This window comes from Oncorhynchus mykiss, chromosome 4 (genome assembly GCF_013265735.2).
Source record: "Oncorhynchus mykiss isolate Arlee chromosome 4, USDA_OmykA_1.1, whole genome shotgun sequence".
NCBI classification, from domain to species: domain Eukaryota; kingdom Metazoa; phylum Chordata; class Actinopteri; order Salmoniformes; family Salmonidae; genus Oncorhynchus; species Oncorhynchus mykiss.
Genome location: NC_048568.1, coordinates 12,966,896 through 12,994,233, shown reverse-complemented (window position 1 = coordinate 12,994,233; position 27,338 = coordinate 12,966,896). Strand labels below are relative to the sequence as shown.

Sequence of the window (27,338 nt, the reverse complement as noted above, 5' to 3'; positions counted from 1 at the left end):
GCCTCGTTGAGAATCCATCACGAATGTCAATGAGAAAAACAAAAGTTATCAAAGGTTTTGGATGAGAAGCTGAAGTTCTACTTGCCTCGGATTAGATTGTGGGAAAAGTCCCTCTATGATTATAGTTTTGACTATAGATATGTGTTTTTTATTTCAGGGGAGATCATCAGCAACCTGCGTGACCTCCAGAGTCTCGCGATCGACCTGAAAGCCGAGAAGGAGAAGCAGAAGTCCGAGGTCAAACACATCCTCCAGCAGAAGCAGAGGGCCCTGTCTGACCTCTTCAAGATGCTGGCTGAGATCGGTGAGTCCCTCCACATAGACTTTGTACCCCAAGTGCATCTTATGTCAGTGTGGTAGAACTCTGATGCTGTACAGTATTTTATGACCGGAGTTTACTGACGGGGGCGCTGCTGTCTTTGTGCAGGTCTGTCCTACCGTAAGGGCCTGAACTGGAACAGGACAGCGGATCCAGAGGAGACCCTGTGTCTGCAGCCGCTGGAGCTGCACACCGCCCTGGCAGCAGTCAGGACCCAGGAGCAGGCGGAGAACAGGTAAGACAAGATGCACCCACCTGGCTGCTACACACCACATGTTACAAATAATACACTGTGCAGTACGTCACGGAGTACCTGGTTGACTGTGGCATGGAACCGTGTCTGTTTCAGTTTGTTTACTGAGATGAACGCCGCGTGGGACGGCTGTCAGAAGTACTTCTACCGCTCGTGGGCCCGCAGAACGGCCATGATGACTGCACTCCAGAGCGCTGCTAAGGTGAAAGACTGAAATGGAACGACCGACAGGTTGACTTCATTGCAACTGCGAAATATTGGTTATTTTGTGTGTTCTAAATGGGGCCTAAAACACTGAGTTACGTGCCAAATGATAGGATATCCATGGCCTTAACGGCGTCTGAAAAACTACGACGTAGTTTGAACTGTGTGTGTGTGTGTTCCAGGAGCTGGGGATTGGGAACATTGATCGGTGCCGAGGCTTCTCCTCCCACCTGTTCAAGCTGCTGCTCAGACAGAGGCGACGCCTGGCCAAGCTCACAGAGCAGTGGGTCCACCACAGGTGAACCTTACCTTCTAACCTATGACCTTACACCTCGGAGCTTACAGTTTGGCTTAGAGGATCTGTGTGTCTCTTAGTATGGTTGCGTCCAAAATGGCACCCTATTCCCTATATGGGACCTTATTCCGCATCGGGCCCTGGTCAAAATCAGTGTACTATATAGGGAATAGGGTTCTATTTGGGAGACAACTTGAGTATCTCTATCTGTAGTTGTCCTTCTAACACTCTTTTTGGCTTGTATCCTCTAACACATGCAGGAGGCTAACAGTCAGTGTTCAGGGCATCCAGGCTCACCTCCGGGCCCACAGTGAGGACGCTGGTGGCCTTCCCCCCCAGGCTTCTCTCCAGGCCTGGGTGATCAAGGCCCAGGGCCTGTCGGCGCAGTGTGTTACCCTCCTCCAACAGCTCTCCTGGCTGCTGCAGTGTTGCCCCGAGGGGCCCCAGCAGACGGACGGGTCAGGCGGGCAGAGGGAGCCCACCCTGAGGTGCCCGTCCCCCCTGGCGTCTCAGAGGCAGCCCCCTGGGTGTCTGCTGAGGAGGGGAGACCCGGCCTGGAGCCAGCTGAGTCAGCGCGTGGCGGACATGTTGGGTCAAACCCAGAGCCTGAAGGAGGAGCTGGATGCAGTGGCACTGCAGTCCACACAGGGGGCGCTGCACTCCTGGTAAGGCCTAGGAGCACAAGATAGTATTAGGAATACTGATAGTACTAAACAGGAACTTAACACAGATAAGACCATTCAGCTTGGGTCTTCATGTCTTTCCTCCACATCTCCCCAGGAGCCACTTCTCTGTGTGTTGCTCGGGCTATGACCGGCTGGGTTCCGTGACGGCACAGATGCCCGCAGTGGAACAGCTGTTCACCACCCCCGAGGGCACGGCCGACACCCAGCCTGGGCTGACCCGGGGCTTGCAGTATGTCAGAGGAGAGGTGGAGGCCGCCCTGACTGAGTTCACCACCTGGAAGACCCAGCTACTCTCCCTGGGCCACGGACACACAGGTGAAAACAGACCGATCATGCTTAGTTAATCAATCCGTCACATGTATATTATAATGCCCGTTTCAAAAAATATATATATATTCCATTGGTATTACACTGGTGTTAAAATTGTATCACAGTGTTATTACATTGTTAAAATAATTTTCCCTCCACCTCTTTCCCCCCCCTCTCAGATTACCAGCAAACATTCCGCTCAGAGTTCTCTGCTGAACTTGAAAAGGCCATCAACACAGTGCTGGTTGCCGTGCAGACCCTGGTGAAGAGGAGGGAGGGGGAGCAGCAGGGAGAAGAACAGACAGACACCAAGAGAGGTGAGGAGAGACCCCTGCTGTCTTCCTCCAATAACACACCTGGGCCATATTCGCTAGGCACCAAACAGAAGAAAACGGACTGAAACTGGGAGGGGCTTTTCTTTGTGTCCTTGTGTGGTTGTTGCTGGAGAACTGTAGGAGAAATAGCTGTCTAAAAAGCAAACCAAGCAAGCCAGAGTGAGACTGGGCCAAGATTTATTAACGTGATCAATCCTAGGGTCCCGTAAAGTGTGTTGATCATTGATAGGACAGGAAATGACATTCCCAATCTGCCTGTTCCAGAAGGTGAGGAGGAGGCGCCCCAGGAGGACCTGCTGAAGCCTGGTCACCTGAGCCGCCTGCTGGAGGAGGAGCTAGGAGCCGAGGTGGCGTCTCTCTCCCTGGGGGAGGTCAGCGACACGCTGGAACAGCTAGTGGAGAGACTCCGAGTCCACCGAGACTCCTGTCCGTCTCACCAGCTCCAGGTGGGTGCAGTCAACACAGCATATACTGTAGCCTATACCGCCCTCTAGTGTAGTGGAGATATAATACTGAAACTCTGATGTCCTGTCGTTTCAGAATACTTTGTTCATGATATTCATACGTCTCCGTTGACCTTCTGTTTTACTCCTTTGTCCCGTGTGCTGTGTGTTTAGGAGCTGAGTGAGGCGTGCAGGCTGCTGGCGCGTCTGGAGCCCATGCTGGGGCTGTACTCAGAGCTGGTACGCTACTACCTGGCCTTGTCACTGGGAGCCCACAGGAGCACTGGGAAACTGCTCTCTGTCCTGGCCGGCATCTTCACTGAGCTAGCCCAGAAGGTAGTGTACTGTATCCATTCTACTGGGATCTGCTTTAAAACATACTATCAGGTTCTCTGTGAAACTTTTTTTAAACATTTTATTTAAGTAGTGAAAAATGTTAGGACAAACTGTAGTTTCAGTACCTGTTTATTTCTACTGTTTGGGTAAGTTACCTACGCCGCAATGGTGCCTACAGTACAGCAGTTATTTTTTTTCTGGTTGATTGTCCTGTTGTCTTGTCCTGCAGGGCTTCTGTCTACCCCAGGAGCTGATGGAGGGAGGGGACGGAGAGGGGGCCACAGAGTTCCATGACTATGAGGGCGGTGGCATCGGAGAGGGAGAGGGCACCAAAGACGTCAGCGACAAGATCGAGAATGAAGAGCAGGTGATGCCTACAAGAACGACAATCTAATGCAGACACTAAGATCTATGTTTTTTGACTAGCGTTGCTCTTGAAAGGGCAAATCCTAACTTCCACTAAAGTCTATTTTCACTTAGTCTCCCACTGACATCCATACATGACTAAGTAAACACAATATACTTGGTGAGAGTTGGGATTCACCCCAAAAGTTATAACGTTTTGCTAGCTAAAATGGCTGTTTCTGTCGTAGGTGGAGGACACGTTCCAGGAAGGCCAGGAGAAGAAGGAGGAGGAGCCTGACAAGAAGAACATTGAGGAGGAGGACAACGCCATCGAGATGTCCGAGGACTTTGACGGCCAGATGCATGATGGAGACCAGCAAGAGCCAGGTGGGAAGACGGACCACTTAACGCACACAGCCTCATGGCAGTCTGAACTTTCTCCTGGGTCATGTTCATTAGGCAGCAATGGGAGAAAATAGACTGAAACATTAAGGGACTACCTTGAATTTGTCCAATTAAAACGCTCATTTTTCATTGTCTGTTGCAAAACAGTTTTCTGTTGCACGCCCTAATAAACCCAACCCTGGTCTCACATTGCAAAGCGCTCTTGGTTATTTATTTTCAGGTGAAGATGACGAGGAGGAGTCTGACAAAGAGGAGGATGAAGATCTGGATAAGAAGATGGGTGACCTGGGCGAGGGCCAGACGGACACGCTGGACGAGAGGATGTGGGGTGATGAGGATGATGATGACGAAGAGGAGGGCAGTGACAACGAGGAGGAGTCAGGCCAAGGAATGGACCAGGTACGGGGAGAAAGAATTTGATTTAAACTGTTTACATATCTGACAGCGAGTGCAGTATCTACCACTTGCGACCAGTCAGCTATCTACTGTATTCGTCGTTTAGTAATTGTTCTTCTGTTTGTCTTCAGGGGGAATCAGAACTGGTCGCCAAGGACGACAATCTGGATGCAGCAGACCCCAAAAAAGACAAGAACAAAGACGACAAAGACCAACAGTTGGACGAGGAGGAAAAGGAGAAGATCAACGAACAAGGGGACGAGGTAAGCTTTAACTAGGAAACAATGTTGACTTCGAAAGACCAGTATTTTGGTCAAACTGTCCCTGGCTGTGTAATGAGCAATCGGCCACTAAATCTCAGGCTGTAACTGGGTGTGTTGTAACAGGACTGTTTTTGTGTTCCAGCGGGAGTTTGATGAGAACGAGGTGGACCCGTACCACGGGAAGCAGGAGAAGAAGCCCGACCCGGAGGCCATGGACCTGCCTGATGAACTCAACCTGGACCAGGAGGAGGAGCAGGCTGGGGACGAGGGGGATGGAGAGGGAGAGGGTGAGGCTTTAGCAAGTGTCAGGGGTCAACAGGGGAGGAGAGGAACATACCTGGGTTCAAATATTATTTGTCTTCTTACAAATACTTTCAGTGTTGGAGTGCCAGGTAGGCAGGGTTTGCACTTTGGGACTATTGTATTGGGTCCATTGTGCCAGGCAAGCTGAATTAAAGCCCCCATGCAGTCTCTGTAATTGTATTTTTAAATCATCACTTTTTCTAATAAATCACTGTGTTTATGTAATGAAAATAACTCTAATATATATTTCCCTGATCCTCCTTTGGCCCTTGAAATGCTCAGTCTGATCGTCTGGGCTTTAGGAAACACATTTGAAGATATTTACATACACAGCCCTGATTGGCTGATAGGTCTAGAGCCCACCCCCTTACCCAGATGAACAGTCATTGCTCTATTATAATCAGATCACATTGTGACATCATGATATGGGCCAAAAAATAGATCTTACACAAAAATGGCATTATCAATTTCGGTGTTATTTTGCCCCTTGAAGCGCAGCTAAATAATTTGAAAGAAAACAAATACTATTTGAGAGAGACAGGTGGAGACACCACAGAACCAGTGCGTGACCATTGTTTATTTCCTCCAGAGGAAAACCCGTTCGACATTGACGAGAAGCCCATGGAGCTGGACGAGAAGGAGGGAGCAGAGAAAGATGAGGAGGGAGGAGCGGAGGAGATGGCTGAAGATCAGACGGACAAACAAGGAGAGGAGGAAGGCCAGGAACCCAAGACTGAGGACGAAGAGGGAGGTGGAGGAGAACAAACAGAGGAGGACAAAGAGGCAGCCGAGGAGGATGAGGAGGAGGAGAAGGATGAAGGACGGGAGGCAGGGAAAGAGGAGGACATGGCCATCCCTGCAAACGAAGGCCAGAAACCAAAGGTTGTTTGACTTGTTGCCTCTCTTCTTGCACATTGGGGATTCAGATGTACCTAGAACAGATTGTTTTGCTCGTCGGGTGTTTAACGCCTTTCTTCGTCATTGCCCACAGGAGGAGGAAGAGGAGGGTACGGGTGAGGATGAGGAGCAGCCAGAGTCGGCAGAGAGGAAGGAGCACAACACGGACGGTCAGACGGGTGAGGAGAACGTCCAGAGTGAGACGGCCGTGGAGCTGGCAGGAGAAGCTTCCGAGAGAGACCAAGCTAAAGAGGTACACACCCACCTCGCCCAACCCATTTACAGCCCATGTAAATGTCTAAATCCACACATTTGACCCTCTTGTTTTGTTGTGTTGTTGTCCAGGAGCATGGTACCGGAGCAGCTGATGCCAGTCAGTCAGAGGGGCATGAGTCCAAACTCATGGCAAGGATGTCCTCTCAGAAACAGAGCCAGAGCAAGACACAGGTATGTCTGGTCAACGAATCTCTCCGGCCCGGTGTCAAACTCATTCCACGGAGGGCCGGGTGCCTGCGGGTTTTCGCTCCTCTCTTGTACTTGATTGATGAATTAAGGTCACTAATTAGTAAAGAACTCCCCTCACCTGGTTGTCTAGGTCTTAATTGAAAGGGAAAAACTAAAAACCCACAGACACTCGGGCCCTCCATGGAATGGGTTTGCTCTGCAGTGTGTTCTTGAGTTGAATTGAGACCGAAACATTTCAAAACGGGCTCAAAATCCGTTTTTTTTGTGTTTTAAGATGAGCAATATATTTCTAAATGGGTTCTAATTCCGACCTGGCTGTTCCAGAGCTTCAAGAGGAAGCCTGGGCGGGCGGACAACGAGCGCTCGACGGGCGACTACAACGAGCGCATCAGCAAGCGCCTGCGAACAGTGGAGAGCAGTACGGAGAAGACGCAGGAGAACAACCAGACTGAGGCCCAGCGGGAGTCGGACCTGTACGAGCACATCAAACAGGGAGAGACGGCCTACGACACGCAGACATACGGTGAGGCAGCGATCGCACCACAGAACACTGAGCTGCACAGATATCCATCCCGCAGAGTTCACTTCACACTTTTATCCTCGTCGAAGACGACAGCCGGTACCGTTTTAAAACCATCGTGTCTCTTGACATGTTACAGATGTTGCCAGTGCAGACCAGCAGAAACCAGCCGGAGCCCCCCAAGAGGAGGACCAAGAGGATGAGGACATTGCTATGGATACAGAGGAGCAGGAAGAGGACCTGCAGGCTGTTGAGGCCCAGGAGTTGAAGCCAGAGAAGCTGGAGTCGAACAGAGCATCGCAGAAAGGTGCCCCAGCTATCTACTCATCTCGTGTGTGTGTGTGTGCGCGCGTTTGCGTGCGTGCGCTTGCCTGTTGTTAATGTGTCTTACTGTGTCTGTTCTCCACTGTAGGTCTAGACAGCGGAGAGCTGGAGGCTCAGAGGCAGTGTGAGGGGGATGAGGAGAGGCCAAAAGACACACAGGGTCACAGTGACGAGGAGCACCCAGAGAGGAGCACAGAGTCTACCTTCCACACCGTCCCAGAGCTGCTGATGGACACACTGCAGGTACCCGAGAGATGATCCGAGACCTGCTTTGTGCTCTACTACTAAAGAAACGGATCGCCCAGAAAGCTCTGGCGCGCTCTGTATAAGATTAGCTGAATGTCTTGTGTGTCCCCAGAACCCAGTCCGTAACCCAGAGGAACTGAGGAGGGAGATGGAGCTGCAGCTGGAAGCCTGGATGAAACAGGCCCCTGGAGAACGGGAGGAGGTACCAGCACTTTGGATGCCCTGCAAAACATTCCTAATACCGGACACTATTTACCCTGTCGTTCTCTGTTCCCATTACTTACCACTCGAAGTTCAGATCTCTGTGTGCAACTAAGATGTGTAACTCATGCCGTGGTGTTGACCTACAGGAGAGTGCAGCGGCAGCCATGTGGCACCAGTACCAGACGTTGACCTCGGCCCTGTCCCAGCAGCTGTGCGAGCAGCTCCGTCTCATCCTAGAGCCCACGCAGGCGGCCAAGCTCAAGTGAGTACCTACCGCAACCCCTAGACGATCATTCAGGGAGCATGGTCATTGGTCAACTATTAGACAACACTCACAGACTAGAACAGGAACAGGCTTTTGCAACCTTTTCTATTCATTCATTTCTATTTTATTTTAATTTTTTAATCTTTTTTTTTTTCTTTTTTAATCTCAGTACAAATATTAGCACTTTTTAAAATGTATTCTGTTTTCTCGCTGTGTCACAGAGGAGACTTCCGCACAGGGAAGCGTTTGAACATGCGAAAGGTGATCCCTTACATCGCCAGTCAGTTCCGTAAAGACAAAATCTGGCTGAGGAGGACCAAGCCCAGCAAGAGAGAGTACCAGATCTGTTTGGCCGTGGACGACTCCTCCAGCATGGTGGACAACCACTCCAAACAGGTACAGTAGGCCTTCTCAGAGGGATGAGTGGATACAATAACCTTAGAGTGTGGGCCAAAACCGACCCGCAAGGGATATTATTTGCCCCCCCCCCCCAAAGTTTTTAGCAAAATAAAAGAATCAAATCAATTAAGCTAAAAATGAGTTTAATTTAGGATATCTGTTGATCAAGTATTCCCACAAATAAAAAAAAGAGACCTGATTGTGTCTCAATGTACTGAAGGTATGAAATTATCATTCTCAAATACTCTCTCTTTTTTGGCCCGAGTCTAGTTGCCTTAGTCATTTTGCTGCAGGAACAATGTATGAATCCCAAATGTCATGCTATTCCCTTCATAGTGCACTACTTTTGACCAGGGCCTCATAGGTGTCTGTTCAAAAGTTGTGCCCTATATAGGGAATAGAATGCCATTTGGGAAACAGACAATGTCTCATTAATGTCTCACCTCTGTCTCCCGTGTGTCACAGCTGGCCTTTGAATCCCTGTCTGTTATTGTCAACGCTCTCACTCTCCTGGAGGTCGGGCAGGTGTCCGTGTGCAGGTGAGAGGAGCGTCCCTCTATAGATAAATTAATATTGATGTCCAGGTGTTGCTCGTCCCCAGACAGTGCTGTTACATTTGTGAAATGTTTTGGTTGTCACCTCAGCTTTGGTGAGACGGTGCAGCTGCTCCATCCGTTCCAACAACAGTTTAACGACCAGTCTGGCGCCAGGATACTGAGGCTCTGTCAGTTCCAGCAGAAAAAGACCAGGATAGCCCAGGTGGGGTCCCGCTTTTTTGTTTGTTTTGTTGTTGTGCTTGATATCTTTGTTTTCATGAACTGAACGCCTTCCAGGCCCATTTGTTTACCGTCTGTGATATTAGATCGCATCTATTTAGTGGGCTACTCTTGTTTGAGACTGACCGCCACATTGTGCTCATGTCCTTCAGTTCCTGGAGACCTCAGCCAACATGTTTGTAGCAGCTAAGCAGCACAGCCCTGGATCCATGAACACAGGTAATGCAGAAGCTGCCTTTCACTTGATCAATGCAATAAGAATGTTTAATATGATTACCGTACAAGAGAATGGCCTCCCCTAGTCCGTTCTTCATTTGCTAATGTATTCAAGTGGGTTTAGAGCCCACTATCCCTGACAGTAATGAGTTTACATATTAATCGATGCCTGCTGATTGCATCGTACTCTGAGCCTGTGGGGTTCCGTGCCCTGGTTGTATTTGACGTCCAACAAACAACCCTGAGGGAAACAGTGGGAGAGTAGGGGAGGAGCAGAGCACAATGACTGTTATTCAAAGGCAGGGTATTGTTCCTGCTACAGTGGCCCCCTGGTGAAGCTAACATACCCTCTATGGAGCCGTGGTGAAGATCAGAGCTGGTATCTGAGCTCTCACTGCTCTCCCTCTGCGGCCCAGAGGACTGGAACCTGTACACAGACACCCAGGACCATTGTGGTGCCAGTGTAAACTGACTGCCTCCTCTTTCTCTCTCATCTCCCTCCCCTCCCTGTCTCCCCCCCCCACACACACACAGAGACAGCCCAGCTGCTGCTCATTGTGTCGGACGGCAGAGGGCTCTTCCTGGAGGGGAAGGAGAGGGTGACGGCGGCTGTGCAGGCGGCTCGCAGCGCCAACGTCTTCGTCATCTTCGTGGTGCTTGACAACCCAAACTCCAGGGTAAGGGACTTAAGCTGGTTTAGATGGAATCCATGTTATGTATCAAGGACTGTGGATGGTAATGCAACATCTAATGTACATGGGTACATTTGTTCATGTGAATAATCAAATCACTACAAGATATGATATTCATATAGAACTATTCCCTTAAATATTCCTATATGTGTTTCCTTTGTCATTTTTCGACAGGATTCCATCCTGGACATCAAGGTGCCCATCTTCAAAGGTCCAGGAGAGATGCCTGAGATCCGCTCCTACATGGAGGAGTTCCCCTTCCCCTTCTACGTGATCCTGCGGGACGTCCACGCCTTGCCAGAGACCCTGAGTGACGCACTGAGGCAGTGGTTCGAACTCGTCACGGCAACCGACCAGTAGAAGCCATCTTAGAAGGCAGCAACCAACCGCACAACGCCACTCTGCTGCTAGCCTCTCGACAGCACACGGACTCAAAAACAAAACGGGACTCGCAAAGAAAGACGGACTTGGCCGCTGTGTATGTGCCTTTTTTTAATCTCGTTTGACTCTTTTTTTTTTACTGTCATTTCAGTAGACTGTAGAGTTTGATAGCGACTTCCGCCATTTAGTCCTTGACTTCAGACCAGGGGGATTCTGGAAGTTCCTTCGTAATGTAATAAGCATCACTTTAACTTGCACGTCTGTAACAAGTGATAGATGAGGATACAAAATGTGATTCCCTTCCGTGTAAACAACCTCAGTGAAGAGATACTGTACCTCTTTCCCCCTGTGTACTATATAAACCCCTTCATGTTGTGTGGGATGTTTTCGGTGTTACATGCTCATCATCAAGTCATTCTACTTCCATGTGAGCACCTCAACTGGTAATGTGTGGAGCTGGCAGTAGTGCTGTGATGAAGTTGTTTTTGGACAACTGTTTTGCAAAGAGCAGAAAAAGAAGAAAAACACCCCGTTTCATTATGTCGTGGCAAAACAAAAGCATGCGGATATGGTCTTGATCCATTTCGAAAGTAATCCCAAAATTGTGCCTTGAAGAAATGTTATTGCATCTCACTTAACGCCCATGTGCTTATAAAATAATCTGTTGTTTACATGGAAATTATCATTCTGCCCCAATGTGTTATTCATATAAAGCTTAACCCTCTCTCTCATTAAATGTCAAGGTTTTGGGAAAATTTAAGCACAAGGACTGCTAATAACAATTTTGATAAACGCTCCAATCGATGCCATTTCTCTGGTCTAAGAGGCATATCCACTACATCTTACTGTAGATAAGGTTCATTCACTGACATGAAGACACCATTAGGAAATGTCATTGCTGTGGCCATATGGAACACAGATGTAACTCAAAGTAAACGTGATATTCATGGAAGTTTTTTTCTTCATACCATCCATAAATCACATCATATGACATGATACATTGTATGATGATAATAAACTTTTTAATCTGTGTTTTGAGCACATTGCTTTATGTAATATGTACTGTATTTGGTAGTAGCCAATGTACATACAGTATTAGTTTATGGCCCCTAAAGAAATATATTTTCAATAATACTCCACCCCACAAGAGGGCGACATTTATATTTATCTATGTTGCCTGCCAAAACGGGTCAGCTGTGGAGCTGCCTCTACAACCATGTTTGCTACAATTCACATCATGGCTAGCTCAAGGTTACCTGCGGCAGCACTTACATTAAAACAGGTAATACATATTTTGTCGGTTTCATGACTTGTAAACCATGCGGTTCGAGTACTACTGCCAACTAGATAGTATTCTTTCATTCACACTTGGGAAATAGCCATGGCAGCATGATGAGCTAGCTAGCTAGCTAACGTTAGCATTTCAGCAGCAGCTCTAGTTAGCTCATCTGACAATTTGGTCTTACGTGTAATATCCTCACTGCGTCGCTAATACTATGCCTTTTTTGTTAATGCTTTCTCCTTCAGCAGATTGCTCTGCTAATATGATTGTTGATAAATTAGCCAGATAGCCAACTTGCTAGCTAGCTTGCTTGTTTTGCTTCCTCTGGTCTATTTCTACAGTTTATACAGAGGCAGAAAGTGTTGAGCCTCTACAGAAACATGATGAGAACCATCAGACAAGTGCCAGACGAGGGAGACCGAAAATACCTGCGGGATTGGGCGAGAGATGAGTTCAAGAGGAATAAAAATAGCACAAATCAGGTGAGATATGGTCTGAAATTACGTCATTCTGTGTTCAACCCCTGTTCTTACCTTCATGGTCTCCGTATGTCTAGGACGCCATCCGAATGATGATCACACAGGCAAACATGCATCACGATGAGCTACAGTCATCCCTTGCATTGGCTAACGTTAAGAAGTAATGTCACCTGTCTGGGGCTGAGGTGATCCACCGATTTCTCCTGCAAGTGAATGCCAGAAGCTTTTCTATGCTGCCTCAAATGGACTGTGAAAGCCATTTGAATCAGTACTTGGACAGTACACTTATTGTGGAAGCACCTTGGCATTTGGCCAGACCAGCTCGTTGCAGGTTCATAATGTGATTTGGACCATATGAAATCTGTCATGAGGAGTCCCATATCAGATGGTTGCCATCAACATGTCCATGTCTAGCAGTGACGACTCTTTCAAATCACTTTTGAGGAAAGCTGTGAGAGCCATGTGTGATATGCCATTTGCAATCATGTCTGACCTAATACCCTCGGTCTCATGTTGGGCTATTGTAAAGCTGTTTGTGTCCAGTGGATCCTCATGAAATGTTATGTACACGTTGAACATAAAACAACGACAGTTGTTTTTTACAAAATCAATTTGATATCTATTTTACTACACAGAATGTGTGTTCATATCATCAACAAAGGCATCAATGTACACGACCTCACACCTGAACAGGACAAATGTCACACATGAGCACTAACTAATACACTGTTTGCACAGGTCTATTTCAGAAGATTAAAAACAGACTTTCCACCATGCAAACAGGTTCTTCTTAACAGTACCTCATTTTAGTGCTAAGGACAAGCGGTAGGGTGTTATGGTTTTTACCATTTAAAGAGACATACATTAGTGGGTTGGAGTAAAGGTTATGAATAATAACGTTTTCTTAATAGTTAAGACATTGCCAGTTTGGCTGTGTTCTCTTGAGTTCTGTTACCCTTGTAAGTCACATATCTGTATGAAAGCTTGCAGTAGCGTATTCTACTGATATTTTAAGCATCCTGGTTACCTCAACTATTTCCTCTGTCTGCATTTGTCTTTCTCTACTCTCTTATTGAATACACATTAAGAACGTCACAAGAAAAATATGACCCACATTTTCCACAAGCAAACCTCCAGACTCTTTCACATAACAGGCTTTCAGATCACAGGATAAAAAGCACTGGAGTATTGGCATGTTGACTTAATGACAGCGTGACATTGTGCCCAGGTGTGTGTGCGTACCAGCTCTGTGATGGCCCCATGACATAATACATTATAAATAACTCAGTAAATCTACTAGGGGTTTTTACAAAGCACAAACACAGGAGCTACCCAAAACAAATTAATAACAAGACCACATTATACTGAATAGTCTGGCATGCCATAACATGCCCTTAAAATAAGTTACTATACAGATGATTTTCTACTGTTGCATGACATTATTTACCAAAAGTATTAAACATGCTAAATTCAGTCAATGACAATTTTTTGGGTCGGTGGGTCCAGTTGCTCTGTAATGAGCTCAGATTATGATTTTTTTGCTGTTCTGAAGGTGTAGCTCTATACTCTGCAATGGTGTCCCTGTGTTAGCTGTCGTCGTGCCTGTTAGTCCTGAGCGTGCGTAGCTCGTCCTCCAGGTAGGTGATCCTCTCCACCAGGGCAGCCCTGTCTGCCTGGGCCCTCTGGTCTGCCTGCCACCTGGCCTCCTGGATCTTCCTCTCATACCAGTGTTCCATCTGGGTCGACACCGCCTCAAAGAAGTACTGTGTCACCTCCAGGGCGTGCATGTTCTCCCTCTCCTGTGCAAAGCCCTCCCCCCCACCTCTCTCCCCAAACACCCCCAGAGTCTGAGTCCCCTCGGCCTGCACCACCGAGGCCCCCTTGGCCTTAGTTCTGCCCTGGGAGTGCCTCTTGTGGTGCTTGCCCTTGTCCCTGCCCCGCTCCCTGTCTCTATCCCTCTCCCTGTCGCAGTCCTTGTCCTGCCTGGTGCTGCAGCGGCGCTCGGTGGCTGGGGACAGGCTGCTGGCCCGCTGGTTGTTGCCGCCTCTGCTCGGTGCCAAATCCAGCAGTGCCATGTCCTGCAGTCCCTGGTATGGCCTGCGGGGGTCAGTAGAACACAGCGAGCGTTCCTTGGGCCGCACCACTTGGGGAGATGGGGACAGGGACTTAGCGGCAGTTGGGGAGGAGATCTTTTCTCGCTTGTGATGTTTACCACCGTCTGGGAGATTTCCGAGAGCCAATTATTAAGTGAATTAGAATTAAAAAGTCAACCTTAGAGCACGGCACACAATAAATAATTTATGATTATTCAAATTAGTTCCAGTGAGATTGCCATCTTCAAATGCAGTGTGATAGATTAGGATGATAAATTAATTAACCTGCCAAAGGCAACAGTATATTTTGAGCATTTCTGTGAAAATGTTCTATTTGGGCCACATTCTCTGTTATTTACTTCTTTAAAAAAAAGGGTATGACCTAAGAATAATATACTTAGATTACGTAACGTTTACATAAGCCTGTATCTGTGTTAAATTAGTTCCCCCTCCATTGTGTGTGTGCGTTCGTGCATGTGCATAAGAGTAGTAATTCGGAGCGCTGGCTATTTCACTGAGTTCTGTTTTGAACTGTACCTGGAGAGCTGTCCACCTGAACCCCAAAGTTGTGATTGGCTGAGGGGTCCTCTGTGGCGGCCGCGTTGGGGTCTCCCTCGGTGAGGTCAGTGGTGTGGGGGGCCAGACACTCGACTCTGCACCCAGGCCCTCCTGCAGGCAACACAGTGAGGCTCCCAGGGGCCATCGCACACAGGCCTTCAGCCATGGACGAGGACTGACGCAGCTTGGCGTTGCGGGGGTCTCCAGTGACAAGCACCTCAATGTTCTGGAGCTTGGCCAGGCACCAGTTTTTCAGCTCGCTCACCACTGATGCCTGCTGGAAGGGCAGGCCAAGGCAAGAAAAGGTTTTGTGACAGAGATACAGCAGGGTAGATACAGCGCCTTCGGAGAGTATTCAGACCCCTTGACTTTTTCCACATTTTGTTACGCTACAGCCTTAATCTAAAATGAATTAAATAAAAGAAAATCCTCTGCAATCTACACACAATACCCCATAATGACAAAGCGAAAACAGAAATACCTTATTTACATAAGTATTCAGACTCTTTGCTATGAGACTTGAAATTGAGCTCATGTGCATCCTCTTTCCATTGATCATCCTTGAGCCGTTTCTACAACTTGATTGGAGTCCACCTGTGGTAAATTCAATTGATTGGACATCATTTGGAAAGGCACACACCTGTCTATATAAGGTCCCATAGTTGACAATGCATGTCAGAGCGAAAACCAAGCCAAGAGGTTGAAGGAACCAAAACATTTCTGCAGCATTGGTCCCCAAGAACACAGTGGCCTCCATCATTCTTAAATGGAGGAAGTTTGGAACCCCAAAGACTCTTCCTAGAGCTGGCTGCTCTGCCAAACTGAGCAATCGGGGGAGAAAGGCCTTGGTCTGGGAGGTGACCAAGAACCCGATGGTCACTCTGACAGAGCTCTAGAGTTCCTCTGTGGAGATGGGAGAACCTTCCAGAAGGACAACCATCTCTGCAGCACTCCACCAATCAGGCCTTTAGGGTACAGTTTCCAGAGAGAAGCCACTCCTCAGTAAAAGGCACATGACAGTCCATTTGGAGTTTGCCAAAAGGGACCTAAAGACTCAGACCATGAGAAAAAAGATTATCTGGTCTGAAGATTAAACTCTTTGGCCTGAATGGCATGTCTGGAGGAAGCCTGGCACCATCCCTACGGTGAAGCATGGTGGTGGCAGCATCATGCTGTGGGAATGTTTTTCAGCGGCAGGGACTGGGAGACTAGTCAGGGTCGAGGCAAAGATGAACGGAGCAAAGTACAAAAAGATCCTTGATGAAAACCTGCTCCAGAGTGGACCTCAGGACCTCAGACTGGGGCAAAGGTTCACTTTCCAACAGGACAATGACACTAAGCACACAGCCAAGACAATGCAGGAGTGGTTTTGGGACAAGTCTCTGAATGTCCTTGAGTGGCCCGGACTTGAACACGATCAAACATCTCTCGAGAGAGACCTGAAAAGCTGTGCAGCAACGCTTCCCATCCAACCTGACCGAGCTTGAGAGGATCTGCAAAGCAGAAAGGGAGAAACTCCCCAAATACAGGTGAGCCAAGCATGTAGCGTCATACCTAAGAACACTCAAGGCTGTAATCGCTGCCAAAGGTGCTTCAACAAAGTACTGAGTAAAGGGTCTGAATACTTATGTAAAATATATATATATTTTTTTCATTTTTAAAATTTAGAAATTAGCAAAAAATTCTAAAAACCTGTTTTTGCTTTGTCATTATAGGGTATTGTGTGTAGATTGATTGAGGGGAACAATTTAATACATTTTAGAATGAGGCAGTAACCTAACAAAATGTGGAAAAAGTCAAGGGGTCTGAATACTTTCCGCACCGAACAAAAATATAAATGCAAAGTTTAAAGTGTTGGCCCGTGTTTCATGAGCTGAAATAAAAGATCACAGAAATGTTCCATATGCACAAAAAGCTTGTTTCTCTCAAATGTATTGCACAACTGTGTTTACATCCCTGTTAGTGAGCATTTCTCCTTTCGCCAAGATAATCCATCCACCTGACAGGTGTGGCATATCAAGAAGCTGATTAAACAGCACGATCATTACACATTGTGCTAGGGAAAATAAAAGCCACTAAAAATGTGCAGTTTTGTCACACAACACAATGTCACAGATGTCTCAAGTTTTGAGGGAGCGTGCAATTGGCATGCTGACTGCAGTTATGTCCACCAGAGCTGTTGCCAGAGAGGTCCAGGACCAAGTTTGGGGAAACCCTGTTCTAGAGGAGGATGAGCTGGCCAATCAGCTGTCTACATGGGTGAATATTTTTAACAACCGGTATACGCCCACACCATTCTGTTGTTGGGGTACGCAGAGACCATTCCAACATAAAAATATGCTTTTTAACATAGTTTTCCTTCCCAAATTGTTTTAATTAGCTATTTCAAGTCATTACAGGTCATATTTCATAGAAATCTGGAAACACTGGACAGTTACTTTTTAAAGCATTGTTAGCTATGTTAATATTTTAACGACAACCTTGAATTAAAAAAGTTTAATGACAGCACGTGACGGTAGAGGAACTAGTGTTAAGTCCATCTGAGACCCGCCTCTCTTGCGGTGTTGAGTGAGTTTGACACTGCTGTTAGTATTACCTGTCTCTTCTCCCCCTCCTGTCTCTCCTGCATGGCCCTCTGGTCGATCCTGTGTTGGCACTCTGTCCTCTCCGCTGAAACTCTCTCTACTGTCATCTTATCTAGGGCACGGATCTAGAACCACACAATCACAAACCACATAGTTAAATGCCAGAGCCTGATAAAGCTGTCGTGGTTAATGCAAGACGCCGGTTGTGAAACAAAAGCTCACAGCTGCTTATGACTTTAGTAACATTACACTTCATTTCATTAATAAGGCAAAATCAGCAAATTATGAATTATGAATCCACTGCTGTGACTTCAGAGGCTTGTGGGATGTAGGTCTCAAACTATCATTTTCAGTTTGCGTTGCAAAAAAAATTGAAAACGCCCTAATGAACAGGACCCTGGTCTACTGCGTACCTGATGTTTGTTCTTGCGGTCCAACTGTCCCATCTTGTTGTTCATCAGGTCCTGCACCGTGTGGATCTCTGTCTTCATCTCCTCCTTGGTGGCCTCCAGCTGGTTCTCCAGCTTGATGATCAAAGGCTCACAGCGGCAGCCATTGATAGGCGCCTGGGACACAGAAACCAACCATGGGCACTGATCCACTTGATAGCAGACACAAACTCAGTCTGAAATTGTATGAATTACTAAGTATGTCTTGTCCGAGCCAGAGTGGCCCATAGGACAGGAGCCTATCATGTTTCTGTAGCGTGAGGCAGCTAGATGTACAAGTACACCTCCTGGACAGGATGTCGCAGGGCCTTGCTCCGACTGAAATATGTGTCTTCTACATAGAAGAATATAGCAGCAAAGCCCGTTACAAGGTTTCAACATGACAGAAAATCTCTGACAGTAGCTACTTTCACAGCAACACACTTTTTTTTTTTTTTGAATTTTACCCCTTTTTCTCCCCAATTTCGTGGTATCCAATTGTTGTAGTAGCTACTATCTTGTCTCATTGCTACAACTCCCGTACGGGCTCGGGAGAGACGAAGGCTGAATGTCATGCGTCCTCCGATACACAACCCAACCAGCCGTACTGCTTCTTAACACAGCGCGCGTCCAACCCGGAGGCTACACCGTGCACCTGGCAACCTTGGCTAGCGCGCACTGCGCCCGGCCCGCCACAGGAGTCGCTGGTGCGCGATGAGAAAAGGAGATCCCTACCGACCAATCCCTCCCTAACCCGGACGACGCTAGGCCAATTGTGCGTCGCCCCACGGACCTCCCGGTCGCGCCGGGAGCCAGGGACTCTGATGGCACAGCTGGCGCTGCAGTACAGCGCCCTTAACCACTGCGCCACCCGGGAGGCCTCAGCAACACACTTTAAATGTGAAGCGGACCTATGAAATCATAGCATCACATGAAAAATGTCAAACAAAAGCACAGGCGTCTGTGTGCTCTTTTCTATCTACCTGCATGATCTTGCCATCCTTGCCGCGGTACAGAGTGTACAGCTGATAGGCCTTGTAGTTGTGAGGCGGGGGCTGGGGGGAGGAGCCACGCAGTTGGCCCCGCCTCTTCTTTCCGTGTTTGTTCTCTCTCCGGCGGAGGGGGTCGGAGAGCGAGGGCTGCAACGACATCACACCGCATCTCATATTCCATCTGTTTAAATATTGATAACGTATCTCACCTGGGTAAACATGTGCGGGTTGTTTTAGAAGGTTAAGGTAATAGCTGACCTTCTCTTTGAGCTTCCTGTTTGTGCTCTTGCCGGCGCTCGCCCCGACCACCTCGTGTTTGCGGGCGACGAGGTCGCTGCTGTGGGTGTCGTCAGCAGCAGATGCACTGTCCTGTGAGGCACAACAAAAATCGAACATCTCCACATCTGTGTTATAATATGCTGCCGCACACGGTAAGAGTGAGACGGTTAGCTGTACTGCAACTGTACCTTCCTGGGGAGCATCTCATCCCTGGGCACAGACTGTGCTCGGCGCTCAGCCTTCAGCTTGTCCCTCCTCTTCCTCACAATCCTGCCTCGGGTGAAGCTCTGGACCTGAATACATGCAGGGAGAGCAGTGTGAGAACTAAGGGCCAGTCGTATTATTCACTGTACGTTTACTGACGGCCATTGATTGGTTGAATGTCCTGTTTTTTGTTTACTTCAGCCTGTCCAGCTCTTAACATGGAGCAAATGCAAATTCTTCAATTAGTGAATGTTTCTTGATTAAGTAGGGATATAGCTCCAGCTAAAATAGCACAAATAGTGCTAAATAGTTTAGCCTCTCCGTTTCCCTATCACTTCCAAGTGCCAGTGCCTATCTAGATCTATAGCAGTCTCCCATGGACTCTGCCCATACTTGCACTTGACGCAGAAACACCTTTACTGCCAACCCACAGGAATGATGTCAGGTAGGCGTTATGGAGATATGATAATTTCAGACAGATAAAAACGCCAGTCAAACACCTGAAGTATCGTAATTCAGGTCCAAACACAGTCTGCAGCATACCTTTTTTCTATATAAATATATAGATAAGGTTGGTATGTGAGGTGTGAAAGTAAAATAATAACACTGCCTGGGTGCCCCTGTTGGACAGACTGGGTAAACCTGTACTCACCTGAGGTGCTTTGGTCAGAAGCAGAGCTATGTCTGGGTTGTTGTGGTCTCTGGCCTGGTCCAATGCAGTCTGGCCTGCCTGCTCACACACAGAGACAAGAGGCCAGTCAACCAGGGCTACATCGCCTAGTTAGAGATACATAATTCAACTGGCTATGGCACTATGTTCAATGCCTGGCTACCCAAACTCCTTGCTCTGGCCAAACAGACGTTAGCTTCTTCTCCGCAATGGGTCTGGAACTGAGTACCTCCCTGACGTTTTCTAGAAAGCAAACACATTCTAACCATTCTGATTGGTGCTAGAAACTGATGTGTCGGGCCAGAGCCAGAACACAAGTGGGTAAAGCTGTGTTTTGAAAAAGTGTCATCGGCTTTGATACTCTGATTGGTTAAAGATTAGCCGATCGCTGATGACTTGGTTTCGTACAACAGCTCTCGTTTTGACGTCAACACAAATGGCTTCAACGACGTCAGTCTCAGACTGAAGACTGCAGCGAACAACATACTGTTGTTACTCATCAAGGTCTTCATGGCTTTACTGTGACTGAGGAAAAAACCACAGCCATGGTTCCAGAGCAGCTTATTCACCAAACAGAATGTGCGGGGACATTAGTCATGATTAAGACGGCCTTTAGAAATGCATGACTGCTCCAGAGCATAGTGAACATAGGGGGGAAAAAAAGGTGCTAAGAGTATACTATACTATCTAAAACCTAAAATAGTTGTTTGGCAGTCCTCATCGTAGAACCCTTTGAAAGAACCCTTTTGGGTTCCATGTAAAAACCCTTTCCACAGAAGGTTCTACCTGGGAACCAAAAAGGGTTATCCTATGGAGACAGCTGAAGAACCCTTTTTTAAGAGTGTAGAACAGAGCCCGGTCCGCGGGCCCGGGGCACTCCACTCACATTGTTGCGGATGCTGCTCTCTGTTCCAGCTTCTAGCAGAAGACGCACCGTTTTCTTATGATTCAGCGCTGCTGCAACATGCAGCGGTGTGTCCCCAGCCTGGCCCATAGAGAGAGAGAGAGGAAGAGAGAGAGGGGAAGAGAGAGAGAGAGAGAGGGGAAGAGAGAGAGAGAGGGAGGGAGAGAGAGGGTGGAAGAGAGAGAGAGGGTGGAAGAGAGAGAGAGAGAGAGGGAGGAAGAGAGAGAGAGGGAGGAAGAGAGAGAGAGGAAGAGAGAGAGAGAGAGAGAGAGAGAGAGGAAGATATACAAGAGAGCGATATACAAATATACAAGACAGAATGTAAAAAGAAGGAAAAGCCCTCTTGTGTGAAAGTAGTGTCAGTCACATGCTCAGACCAACCTGGTTCTTCTCTCCCACGGAACAGAAGGCTCCCAGGAGGATGCGGAGCATGGACACATGGTTGTAACGGGCCGCCACATGCAGACACGTGTCACCCACCTGGAACACAACGAAGAGAGACCACCACCGCCACACGCGGCTTGAGTTTCCTTTCACGCAGACGTTGGGAGAGCAGTCAATGGAGGAGTAGAGTAGCGCTGCATGACACTGGGAAGTGGCTGGTGTGGCAGAGGACTAACGAACTGCATGGAGAGCTACTTCCTCTTCCCAGCAGCTTTGTTCAAGTCACCCATGAGGGGCGATTATGCTCGAAGTGCGGAGCAGAGCACTCGCATGCATACGTCGTTTCATAGTTAAGTGACTGCAATGCAAACTGCTCTGTGGTAGTAGTTAAATGTAGAGCGGCTTCTGTTGTCAGCATGTTTCCCTAAGCAGTGGTTCAGAGATACCTGGAGAGTGTGTATCAAATCATGGGAAGGCTACTTTGGAGTGCCATTTGTAACATGCTATATTTTGTGACACGGAATTATTGTTGTTCACAAATTATAGGACGGTACAAACGGCGCCCCATAGAGTAGCCAACCCATGGAGGAGGGGGACTTACATGGTTCTTGCTGTCGGGCCTGGAGCCACCTAACAGCAGGACCTTGGAGCTCTGAGCATGGCCGTTCTGACAGGCCAGGTGGAGGGCTGTGTTCCCTGCCTACATGGACAGACAAACAGACAGACAGACACCAGGGTTGTGTTTTTAATAGGGAGACAACATTTTGGAACAGGGTGAAACTGGGAGGTATTGTACAAAACTCAACTTGTCCAATTAGAGCACAGCTTTCCGTTTGCAGTTCTATATCTCTGCTATGGTGTGCCCTGCTGAAAAGCACCCAGGTCAACACTAAGCACCACTAAAAGCTCTCCAGTATAATAATCTGCAGTCACAGCACAGGACCTATAGGAACCACAGCTGTTTTATAACTCCAGTATTTGCAGTATATTTGCAGTACCTTGTTTTTTGAGTGAACGTTGGCTCCGGCCTTGACCAGCAGTTTGACAGACTGGCTGAAGCCGTGCCACGAGACCTCATGCAAAGCAGTGTTACCGTCCTGCAACAACAAAACAGTCAAGAGCTTCACACATCCACAGCCTGACCTCTGGATTGGTAACTATCATACTGGACAACGGTGTTATTGTTACTCTTACAGTCTAACATGGCAAGCTAAGTAGGAGATTAGTGAGGTAAGGTAAGAGGCTGCATGTCTAGGCCTAGCTATGAACACACTTTCTATTCACATGGACTTCCATGGGCTATGTATGAATCCCAAATGACACCCTGTTCCCTATTTGGTGCACGAATTTTGACCAGGGCGCATAGGGTTCTGGTCAAAATTAGTGCCCTATATAGGGAATTGGGTGCCATTTGGGACAACTCCTATATCTTTGCTGGGAATGAATGGGGGTTAAGCAGATTACAGGCGCAGTGTGTTCTCTATAGTTTTAGTGCTGTCTGACAGTTTGTTGGGGGTTTAAAATCCCTCTGTGCCTGTGAGTGCATTGGGCCGTGCTTTTAGCCGTGTGTGTGTGTGTGTGTGAGAGCGCTGTGTGTGTGTGAGAGCGCTGTGTGTGTGTGTGAGTGAGAGAGCGCTGTGTGTGTGTGTGAGAGAGCACTGTGTGTGTGTGTGTGAGAGAGCGCTGTGTGTGTGAGAGAGCGCTGTGTGTGATATGTACCTTGTCCTGTCTGTCCAGAGCACACCCTTCCTGGATGAGGGCAGAGATAACATCACTGTTTCCTACCACGGCTGCCCGATGTAAGGCTGTCTGCTCACCCTGCACACACACACACACACACACACACACACACACACACACACACACACAATGATCAGTTAGGGATTTTCACAACAATGATGAATACAAATGACCACATCCACTGGTTAATAACTTTCCATTCCATTGCAGTTGGCATCCTGACTTGAATATGATGGGTGGACTTTTTAGTAGAGTTTCTCAAGTACAATGTTTCAGGTTATTTACTAACACAGGAAATGACCACGATGTTACAACAATCATCCAACACTGCAGTTTGACACCAGCTAGGCCTCCATACTATCACAGTCTACTACAGTGGGATCCTCCATACTATCACAGTCTACTATAGTGGGCATCCTCCATACAAAGCAGTGAACACAGCAGCAGCAGGCAAAAGCACTCAGTTCAGACCAGCTCATTTATGCTCTACCATAAATGGAATTCCCACAAACATGGAGAACCCCCTGCTAACAGCAGCTCAACAGAGTGATGTTTTGCAGACCAGGTTCGACATGTCACGGGAAAGGGTGGGAAAGAAGAAGAGCAAGAAGAAGCGCTGATTCCTGTGAGTGGGCGAGGTGGGGTTGTGGTTTGTTCATTCCAAGTGAAGATAACCAAGAGGCGTGCCCAACAACCAGAGGACGTGCAGTAGTAGAGGATTGGGAGAGCGAATATTTTCCACGGGCTCAAAGAAGCTTTTCTCTAACCTTCTTCACTCTCCCTGACCTTCCAGTCTCTCTCCCAGGCCCAGGTCCAGCAGCCTTCCTCCACTGCCGTCTCTCTCTCTCCCCTCCTCTCCCTCCTCCTTGTGACCACTCCCCCCCGTTGGTGGCCGAGGACGCGCTGTGGCCCGTTCGGGATCGGGAGCTCATTGACCAGATGGAGAGAATTTTGGAGCGCCAGAGCTTTGGACCATTATCTGTGGCTGTGGGACTGCGGAGGGGGAGGAGGGTTGACCTGCACCCAGGGGGCGAGACCCGTGGAGGTCTGCTGCATGCCTCAAGCTGGCAATCCAGATAATCCCACTCGAGGCCACTGGAGGTCATTATACTACTAGCGTGACAGTCTTAGAGAAATGGAAAGGGCGTCCGCACGCAGGAGAAACTACACTGCAATCAAAACACACACCAGGCAGCCAGACTCAGAATCTCCATGCAGATGTCATGTCGTTTGTGCGCTTCAAAAAGTGACCTGGTTCACACGTAAAGGTCTATGTTACATATTCTGGTGTTTGTTTGTGTGATTGTACAAATATTACATGGCGTTAAATGGGTGTGATGTTCATTTGGGAAGATGGTGAGCGACACTAATGCAACGCCAGCGAAAACCAAGCGATGGTCCACACACAAATCCATCATCACAATCATGACTGTGGTGCTAGCTGGAAACATGGAAAGAGGGCAGTGCAAATGAAAGGCAGTGTACAAACAGACAGTCTCTGGGTACTTGCATCGTCCTGGATGTCCAGATCGCAGTCAGCCTTCAGGAGAATGCGCACAACCTCGGTGTGGCCCTTATAGGAGGCCAGATGCAGGGGACTTCTGCCGTACTGTGGACACAGAACACACACTCTCACACACAGAAGAGAGGGCCACAGCAAATGAAGACAGACACAATAACTGAAGAGAGAGAAACCAAGTGAAGCCAGCCACACAACCAGTGTCCCCAACTGAAGCCAACCCGACTGTATGTGACAATGCGTCTACAGTTCAGCCATACCCAGTAACACGTTGTGCTGTCATCATGGCACAGCGTTTAGCCGCATGCAATCTGTCTGTCATGGCCAAACGGGTCATTTGAATAACGAGTTGCCAGTAAACAAACAAATATTTAATCCACATACGGTTTAAACGAGCTTGAATGGAAGGGAACCTATATAGCTGCTTATGGATAGGCCTCCCACATCCTCCGGCTCTTAGACCCAGACTTATGGACCTGCAGCCTGCTATGGAGCAAATGTGTATTTATAGTTTTGGGAGGTTTCTCATTCTATGGTAATAATGGATTGTTTTGCCAGGTTAAATCAGCGATACATCCCGACCTTACATATGCTGTATTGGATTAGATGAGGTTAGACATTTAAAGGCATGCTGGATACTCGCCATGGGAAGGTTCCTTTTCTTTTAACAACTGAAAGGAATCCAAACTGTTGCTCTTTAGGAAAAACTAGATTTCCGTCTTGGGAAGGTGTGTTTCCTAAATGATTCTGTGTTTGGTTAAGGATGTTTGTCTCCCATGAGACACTGTAGACACAGAAGCCTATTTCACTTCCTCCATATCCCCAGAATGAATCTAAGAAATCTTTAATACATTTTGACGTTTTTGCCGTGGATGTTTTTAGTTGTGCAATTTTACACCTCCGGTGTCAAGTACCAAAGTTCTCAAGTAAAGAAAAAAATGTGAGACGTGTTCTCTTATGTAAGCAAAGTCGGAGCTGCTCGGCAGGTCTGTCTCACTGTCTATGCTATTGGAGGTATAGCAATCACCGCAGCGGTTCACCCCATAGTGGGCAAATGGACATCGTCAAATGAAAACCCAACTTTCATTTCCCCGCTGTGACGCACGGATGTTCCAAACTCCGTTTTAAGACGAGACTGACTTCCTGACCCAAATTATCATATTTACACTGTAGTCAATTTTGACACTAGAATAATTGTTTCTGACTCTAATCGAAGCCACGTAGGCCGTTTTCAAAACGCTTTCTTGCTTTTTTGAAGGCAGTCGCTCTTTAAGAGGCATAATTGGGGTTAAGCTAATGTGAACAGGTGCTCTCAGTAAATCTTAAAGCATTATTTCAAAACACCGAACCCTATCTCTCCACATAGGCTACAGGAAAGGAAGGCCCTAAAAACGGTCAAAGACTCCAGCCACCCTAGTTGTGGACTGTTCTCTCTGCTACGGCATAGCAAGCAGTACCGGAGCGCCAAGTCTAGGTCCAAAACAGCTTCTACCCCCAAGCCATAAGACCCCTGAACAGCTAATCAAAAGGCTACCCAAATCCCTCTTCTAAGCTGCTGCTACTCTCTGTTTATTATCTCTGTACATATTACCTCAATTACCTTGACTAACCGGTGCCCGCGCACATTGACTGTACCGGCACCGCCTGTATATAGCCTCGCTATTGTTATTTTACTGCTGCTGTTTAATTATTTGTTCTTCTTAAAGCATTGTTGGTTAAGGGCTTGTTAGTAAGCTTTTCACTGCAAGGTCTACACGTATTCAGTGCATGTGACAAATAACATTGGATTTGATTTTGATTTAAAGCACAGTGACAATCTGGAAGTGAGAGAATAAAATGCAAACGGGCTGTCTGCCTGCGGCAGAATCCCTCTCCTGTAACATGTAACTGGCAGTCATATTGAATCATCCACGTTAATTCAATGTAATTAGAGATCAGGTGTGCAATCACAAAGAACCACATCAACACAACCCCCTTATCAACGCCTAATCCTCACAGCCCTCCATTAAATGGGTAGAGACGGGAGAGACCACAATCACTTTAGCAGGCGAGTGTGGCCTGATATATGGGTGCGGCTCGGCACTGCCTGGTTGGTATTCACTATGGCCAGGCAGGGGTTGAGTTTCACTGGGCCAGGCTTGGATGTCTGCCATGGAAGCGTCTCAGGTAAACAGAGTCGGGGCCTAGCCAGGGTGAAGTCTATTATCCCAGGAGACTGTGAATGGAAAGGGCCTGCTCTCTGCTCTGTGGCCTGGTACGACCTTAGATAGACTCACGACTGGTTCTATTCTAACTCCTCTCTTTCTCATTCTCAAAAGAGTTTCTCTTCCACAGACCTAAAACATCCATCCAAAACTTGACACTTTACCTCACATTCCCCAATACAATACCCTCCTCACCTCCCCTCCTCTTCCCCTGAAGCACCGGAATTTCCAACTGAAATATAATCCTCATGTTTCTAGTTTTTTTTTTGTTACTAGGGAACCCAGCCAAAATGTGAAAATTCAGCTGAACGCAACATTATCAGAGACAGGTAGACCTGATAGAAAACGGACAACTTTCATATATTCAGTCAGTCATGTATTTATATTTCACTCATATTCAGCTGTAAGTGTAAGAATTGCAGTTCATTTCCTGAAACAATGAAAAATGCAGCATTCTTGACAAATTAAAGACGATTGAAAGTCTTCCTTAAGCCATGACTCTTGTGCGCTCTTAAAGGGGCACACAGCATTTAACGTGAACATCACAGAGAGCAGAAAAAAAAAGCTTCTGCCCAGAGATGTGTTATTGAGGAAGTACATTTATGAGGCTCAGGAAAAAAGGCCTCTGCCTGCCTGTCTTATCGGCCAGTATCACATTGCAGTCTATCAAGAGAAAGACTGGAGATCTGAGGAAGGCCTGACCTAAATACTATCTCCACACCTCAGGTTTGTCTTAATTA

General features: G+C 47.5%; 3 protein-coding genes across 8 annotated transcripts in view; 2 read left to right on the top strand and 1 right to left on the bottom strand.

Moving 5' to 3' along the window:
* Positions 1–11,308, top strand: part of LOC110522101 (midasin) — a 51,172-nt gene extending 39,864 nt beyond the window's left edge. For 2 of the 3 annotated variants that reach the window (XM_036975658.1, XM_036975659.1), the window contains exons 74-101: positions 158–304; positions 428–554; positions 669–774; positions 959–1,074; positions 1,332–1,736; positions 1,852–2,072; positions 2,246–2,383; positions 2,666–2,847; positions 3,019–3,180; positions 3,410–3,547; positions 3,774–3,912; positions 4,151–4,329; positions 4,458–4,589; positions 4,732–4,876; positions 5,482–5,774; positions 5,884–6,042; positions 6,135–6,236; positions 6,579–6,777; positions 6,914–7,081; positions 7,187–7,341; positions 7,457–7,546; positions 7,695–7,810; positions 8,035–8,209; positions 8,678–8,751; positions 8,857–8,971; positions 9,141–9,207; positions 9,739–9,881; positions 10,071–11,308. In XM_036975658.1, the coding sequence (XP_036831553.1) occupies positions 158–304; positions 428–554; positions 669–774; positions 959–1,074; positions 1,332–1,736; positions 1,852–2,072; positions 2,246–2,383; positions 2,666–2,847; positions 3,019–3,180; positions 3,410–3,547; positions 3,774–3,912; positions 4,151–4,329; positions 4,458–4,589; positions 4,732–4,876; positions 5,482–5,774; positions 5,884–6,042; positions 6,135–6,236; positions 6,579–6,777; positions 6,914–7,081; positions 7,187–7,341; positions 7,457–7,546; positions 7,695–7,810; positions 8,035–8,209; positions 8,678–8,751; positions 8,857–8,971; positions 9,141–9,207; positions 9,739–9,881; positions 10,071–10,256 (4,379 nt within the window). In that variant the 3' untranslated portion in view covers positions 10,257–11,308. The remainder of the gene's footprint in view (positions 1–157; positions 305–427; positions 555–668; positions 775–958; positions 1,075–1,331; positions 1,737–1,851; positions 2,073–2,245; positions 2,384–2,665; positions 2,848–3,018; positions 3,181–3,409; positions 3,548–3,773; positions 3,913–4,150; positions 4,330–4,457; positions 4,590–4,731; positions 4,877–5,481; positions 5,775–5,883; positions 6,043–6,134; positions 6,237–6,578; positions 6,778–6,913; positions 7,082–7,186; positions 7,342–7,456; positions 7,547–7,694; positions 7,811–8,034; positions 8,210–8,677; positions 8,752–8,856; positions 8,972–9,140; positions 9,208–9,738; positions 9,882–10,070) is intronic. The other variant, XM_036975660.1, reaches the window with a different exon arrangement.
* A 156-nt stretch (positions 11,309–11,464) lies between these two features.
* On the top strand, positions 11,465–12,950 carry lyrm2 (LYR motif containing 2). Its single transcript, NM_001160655.1, is given in 3 exon segments — positions 11,465–11,559; positions 11,901–12,041; positions 12,116–12,950. Coding segments are annotated over 3 exon segments (294 nt in total). The 5' UTR covers positions 11,465–11,493; the 3' UTR covers positions 12,203–12,950.
* Positions 12,642–27,338, bottom strand: part of LOC110521046 (ankyrin repeat domain-containing protein 6) — a 53,478-nt gene continuing 38,781 nt past the window's right edge. For 3 of the 4 annotated variants that reach the window (XM_036975667.1, XM_036975666.1, XM_036975668.1), the window contains exons 3-16: positions 24,386–24,484; positions 22,855–22,953; positions 22,134–22,232; positions 21,737–21,835; positions 21,133–21,231; positions 20,734–20,832; positions 19,830–19,907; positions 19,162–19,266; positions 18,953–19,063; positions 18,686–18,841; positions 17,688–17,840; positions 17,286–17,399; positions 14,669–14,966; positions 12,642–14,256 (exon numbers count right to left, since the gene is read on the bottom strand). In XM_036975667.1, coding sequence (XP_036831562.1) covers positions 13,625–14,256; positions 14,669–14,966; positions 17,286–17,399; positions 17,688–17,840; positions 18,686–18,841; positions 18,953–19,063; positions 19,162–19,266; positions 19,830–19,907; positions 20,734–20,832; positions 21,133–21,231; positions 21,737–21,835; positions 22,134–22,232; positions 22,855–22,953; positions 24,386–24,484 — 2,241 coding nt within the window. In that variant the 3' untranslated portion in view covers positions 12,642–13,624. Of the gene's footprint in view, positions 14,257–14,668; positions 14,967–17,285; positions 17,400–17,687; positions 17,841–18,685; positions 18,842–18,952; positions 19,064–19,161; positions 19,267–19,829; positions 19,908–20,733; positions 20,833–21,132; positions 21,232–21,736; positions 21,836–22,133; positions 22,233–22,854; positions 22,954–23,642; positions 24,328–24,385; positions 24,485–27,338 lie in introns of those variants that run through there. The other variant, XM_036975665.1, reaches the window with a different exon arrangement.